Consider the following 6,000-nt stretch of genomic DNA (forward strand, 5'->3'; position numbering starts at 1 on the left):
TGAACTGTCTTCTACCCAAAAAAAAGTGCGAGTGCAACTTTATCTACAATAACCACCGCAAGTGTCAAAATAAATGATCCATCTGAAGATTCATGTGTAATTTCCGGCCAACAATCACAGAATCTTCAAATCGTTCCCTATAATTCTGAAAATTCCAACTTACCTGTCAAAAATGAACTTAATTGTTCCACCATGTCCGACTCGAGCATTAAATCTGGAGTTTTGAATAACTCCCGCTTTGAGAACTGTTCAATTACCATCAAGTACAATCTCGACTGAGGTGTAGATCGACCGCCTTACCGCGCAGGAGGAAAGTACCTTCCGCTATCACGAAATAAACACTCTAGTTATTTACTATTTTGCAACTACACACATTTTTTTAAAAAATCAAATGATATTTGATTTGATATTTTGTTGTATCGACTTAATAAATTTGCAAATTTGACTCTTTAATACATGTCTGTGAGTTTTCATGTACAACACACGTGTGATGCAAATGACGTATTCCTGGGGCGCCAGTGGGGTTTGCATAATTATACTAATTAAAACAACGGTAAAAATGTTATAATTATTAGATCTTTAATCGTGCACATTAGAAATAATATAAATATAAGTAATAAGGAATCATTCTTTGAATATTATGAGGTGATAATTTCGGTCGGAGCGTGGTCAAATCTATCATAAAGCCCTTCGGGCTTTATTTGATTTGACCACGCCCCGACCGAAATTATCACCTCATAATACTCAAAGAATAATTCCTTATTCCTTATATAAATGCCATGTTTGATTTTGAAAATTGCATAACTGTGTTGTGGCAGGCAGAGACAAATTTCACCGTTTTACTTGTATTTGTGCAGTATACATTGGTCAACACAACCACCAAGTGCATATTGTATAGTTACGTAATATATCCACCCTGGTCGCTATTTTACAGTCGCACATATAACACATATTTTAAGCCAACTCTGATGAATAAAAGTTACTATTTCTTTAAAACTTGACGTCCTTTGCATTTTTATGATTGATAATAGTTTTGTATATAACAAACCACACAGGACTGTGCATTTATAATTTTTTTTAATCTTCTGCCCGTTTGTATTTCTCGCTCATCTTGCGGAAGATGTTGCATAATATTTTTAGCTCTCTGTTATGTGTAAAGACTGTCAGAGAACATATCTTGTAAATAAAATTAATGCAGTTTTTGTTGTGTTTTTGAACAATAATGCTAAATTATCTGCATGTTATTAGCCGGATATGGAATGTGTTGTTTTAACAGCGATTTGAAGTATGTGTACTGTATTTTAGTACGTAGAATTAAAATAGTCGTAAAGCGGCCAGCTTTTGGGTATTAAAAAGGCAATTGCTCGTCGAACAATAAGCTCAGTTAAAAATTATATACAGCAAAGCACAAGGGACATGCGATTTTAATTTGTTTTAACAAAAATTCATAACATTCATTAATATTCAATTTTAAGTTTTAAATGTGAAACTTGAATTCATTTAAAGCTTGCTTGCTGTAACAGTGTTTACTTGTAATCAACTTACCCAGACAAAGCTGTCCCACAAACTTGGGCTCGCAGCCCTCTGCACACAGTCCGGTCTCTTTGTCACACGAATTCAGGCCTCGACATGCCCCACACGTAGAGGAGCAGTTGTCTCCATAAGTAAAGTCATCACAGGCTGTCAAAGAAAGCCCCTTACCATTATTATTTAGTAAAAAAACATTATTGGTATACAGGTCAGGTAAAGAAACCTTCTTTGATAAAGGCTGTATGCCACATTATGCATATGGCATGGTCTTTAGTTGAGGTGTTCTGTATCAATTTTTTTCTTTATTTAACACATTCTAATTTTTTTATTTGAAACATAATTAAAGTATGTGTTTGTCATGTTCTTTGGTTATCACATATTTTTGACAAATGCTATATTTGACATTTCTTGTATATGACATTGTTTTTAATTGATATAATATGTATTTGACACATTATCTAGCTGCCTCGATGAGGAGCTGTGACACCTACGATCCTGACACTTCTCTCCCTGCCAGCCTGGAATGCATCCTCCCACACACGCCCCCGTCACAAAACGGCAGCTCCCTGACAAACAATGTCCACACACCTCGCTGCAGTTAGCTCCATACCGACCGGGATCACATTCTGTAACCGAACAATTGCAAAAACACAATGTTACCTTAACAAATATACTGTTACAGCATAGCACCAGGGACAAAGGACTAGCAATTTTTATTGTTTTAGCAGCAATTATTCATATGCAATAAGTTTACGACAAACTTTCAAAAAGCGTGAAGAGCGTGTATAAAGGATACATGTAAAAACCACGGATACACTGACAGGTACGGAAGTCACATGTCCCACAGGTACACTGACAGGTACGGAGGTCACATGTCCCACACTGACAGGTACGGAGGTCACATGTCCCACAGGTACACTGACAGATAAGGGTGTCACATGTCCCACAGGTACACTGACAGGTACTGATGTCAAAAGTCCCACAGGTACACTGACAGGTACGGATATCATATGACCTCAAGGTAAAATGACAGGTACAGATGTCACCTGTACCCCAGATACACTGACAGGTACGGGTGTCACATGTCACACACGTACACTGACAGGTACGGAGGTCACAAGTCACACACGTACACTGACAGGTACGGATGTCACATGTCCCACAGGTGCACTGACAGGTACGAAGGTCACATGTCACACACTTCCACTGACAGGTACGGCTGTCATATGATTTTTAATGATCTCGTTATTGTTGACAAATGCTATGTTTGACATTTTAAGTATATGACAAGGTTTTAATTGATATAATAGGTATTTGACACATTTATTAGCTGCCCAGATGAGGAGCTGTGACACCTACCATCCTGACACTTCTCTCCCTGCCAGCCTTGAATGCATCCTCCCACACACGCCCCCGTCACAAAACGGCAGCTCCCTGATAAACAATGTCCACACACCTCGCTGCAGTTGGCTCCATACCGACCGGGATCACATTCTGTAACCGAACAATTGCAAAAACACAATGTTATCTTAACAAATATACTGTAACAGCATAGCACCAGGGACAAAGGACTAGCAATTTTTATTGTTTTAGCAGCAATTATTCATATGCAATAAGTTTACGACAAACTTTCAATAAGTGTGAAGAGCGTGTATAAAGGATACATGTAAAAACCACGGATACACTGACAGATACGGAGGTCACATGTCCCACAGGTACACTGACAGGTACAGATGTCAAAAGTACCACAGGTACACTGACAGGTACGGAGGTCACATGTCCCACATGTACACTGACAGGCACAGAATTAATCTCCAAAATTCGGACTCTAAATTACAAATACTGAAAATTCACTAAATCTAGATGATTCATATGGAAATATCACTTACTATTTAGAGACTATAAAATCATTCTTTGAGTATAATGAGGTGATAATTTTGATCGGGACATGATCAATTTAATAAAGGCTGAAGGTTTGATCTAGCACCGACAGAAATTATTACCTCATAATGTTCACAGAATGATTCCTTATTACTTAGATTAATATAATTTTCAGGTATTGTATGATTAAATATTAGAATATAGATAAGCAAACCCCACTTGTGCCACAATTGTACGGATTTTGAATTAATTATACTATATAGTACAAAATTTATACGTTGTGTTATCACTGGCAAAGACACTGAAAAATGTAAATATAACAAATTAAAATCACACGACAATCACTTTCTCCTGTCACTCACCTGTTTTACAGAGCGTTCCTTTCCATCCTGCAGCGCACCCACCCTCACATTCTCCTGTTTCAATGTTACATGGCCCTGACTTGCATTCTCCACAATTTGAGTTACAGCCGTCACCATAGCGACCAGACTCGCACTCTACAATTCGCAAAACGAAGCTAATTGTTGCACACAGTGTCCATCACTTCACTTAATTAAACTGAACTGTGTTGTAGCTTTCATTTTTTACTTCCACTCATTATTTTTTTAAAATTAAATGTAACACTTAAGCTGTTAAAGTTTACTAAAAAAATTAAGGACTTAAAATTTCATGTCTTTTTGTTTGCAAACCATAAATAGAGGAATAGAGACTGGACAATAAGAAGATGAACGTAAAGATTGTGTTGCCGAGTTATACTTGTCTGGCACGTGGCGTTCATCCAGCCCGGGTGACATCCGTGGGGACAGCTGCCGAGATAAAAGCATGGTTCCTCTTTCTTGCAGTGGCATTCAAACTCACACACCCCTGCGAATGTGTTCGGAATGTTTTCTTTATCGTTGCTAAGTATATAATGAATCCAGAGGTGCTCGAATGAAAGTTCACGAGACTTCACGAAGATTTGTTCAGTTCCTGTGAATTTTCGAGCGGAAGTATATGTGTTCGGATAATATTCTAAAAATACGTAAGTAATAGTCGTTTTTCATATCATATCCTACTTTGATTTATGTTAAAACATGAAAACCGTGTTGGATGTATGTTCTATTTCACCATCTAGCTGTTATTTAAATTAAACGATGATATTCAGAACAGAGTTATCGCTCGTGTTCAGCCACGTGTAGAGTGGTTGAAAATGTAAACATTGGGTTGCTTAATAAAATCATAGCCATGTTCGATGCTTGTTGTGTACAATACCATGTTTTTTAAAAAAAATAATAGGTGTCTGTTTTGTATCAAAACTTAGTATATCGAGCCATTTTCAAGGAACATTCTGCATAAAATAGTATAGTCTGTTTCACTATTGATGCTATTACTAGGTCAGGTGCGGATCGAAAATAAACCCATAGGGGGATCTCTAATAGATATTTTAATTGTTGCAACAGCAGAAAAAAAAACTATTTTTTTTGTATTGTCACATTTATTTCTATAACACATTTTATCCACCAGTTAATGAAGATAAAGTTTAAAATCAATAAACCTCTAATTTTTTATGTTTGACTACAAGTACCTAGATTCTATGAAATAGACTATGAACACGAGGGACGATTTTTAGTGCGAAACTGAAAGGGTCAAATTAAAACACGTGATCTAAAATTTAAATGACAATAACATTCGCAGGGGTGTCACACATCTCTCCAAACCTCCCCGGGTCACAACCTTACAAACACAGAGAACTCACGATGACATTCCTCTATCTACGTGAATATCTTAAATTGTAACGTAATCATTCATGGGAATTAAATTTTGTTGATTCTATTAATTGTTATATTAGTAATACAAATTCAAATGCTTAAATGGGTAAGAAACATGACAAAGAATGCCATTGAGCATGATATCCATGCAATGACATTAATTTTAAATTTTACAAAGTGCGAGATAATTTTAAAAAGTTACCCATAAATATATTTATTATTGAAACCGGAGTGTATGTACATGTCATCCAGATTCACATTACATGAGGACTTTACTAACCTTGGAGTGGAAGGTCACATGATTCCATGAAGTTGGAATCCTCGGAGTAGTTAGTAAAGCACCAAGGTCCTTTGTCTTTCGGTCCAAATCTATTCAAAACTTTGTCCAGCATGTTTCGACATACGGCCCCAGGAATTTTTTTGTCAGGAAAATACGACGCATGTAGCCCGTAACATTTAACAAAAACAGTGCTGTTCCCCTGCACTCATTGTTTACCAGATTCTGTTCTGTCCATGTTTTCAAGGTAACCATGTGCTAGCTTGGAGTATCGGTACACTGACACTGGAATTAAAAATATGGTAAAGAAACTGAGGAATAGAGCATTAGTAACAACCACAAACTTTTATTACATTGATTCACAATACTTTCGCATGTTATTAGCTCACATTAGCTGAAAGTGCATTCATTTTGAATACTGTCGCTGTTATTACTGCTTATTCATTCACAGCCCCTCAGTTACATTCAGTTACAAGATCAGCATAATTCTTTATAAAAAAAAATGGTCAATTGGTGTTAATATATTTTTGTTCAAGGGAAAAGTGCACAAGATGATATGTTTGA

General features: G+C 36.6%; 1 protein-coding gene across 1 annotated transcript; it reads right to left on the reverse strand.

Annotated features, from left to right (window-relative positions):
• Positions 1-1,512: 1,512 nt before the first annotated feature.
• LOC128185542 (scavenger receptor class F member 2-like) lies at positions 1,513-5,551 on the reverse strand. Its single transcript, XM_052855117.1, has 4 exons — positions 5,440-5,551; positions 4,168-4,275; positions 3,774-3,908; positions 1,513-2,156 (listed from the first exon to the last, which is right to left on the reverse strand). Exons 1-4 carry the CDS (start codon positions 5,549-5,551, stop codon positions 1,957-1,959), a joined length of 555 nt encoding a protein of 184 aa, XP_052711077.1. The 3' UTR covers positions 1,513-1,956.
• Positions 5,552-6,000: the final 449 nt, after the last annotated feature.

The sequence above is a fragment of the Crassostrea angulata genome, chromosome 5 (genome assembly GCF_025612915.1).
Source record: "Crassostrea angulata isolate pt1a10 chromosome 5, ASM2561291v2, whole genome shotgun sequence".
In the NCBI taxonomy this organism is placed as follows: domain Eukaryota; kingdom Metazoa; phylum Mollusca; class Bivalvia; order Ostreida; family Ostreidae; genus Magallana; species Magallana angulata.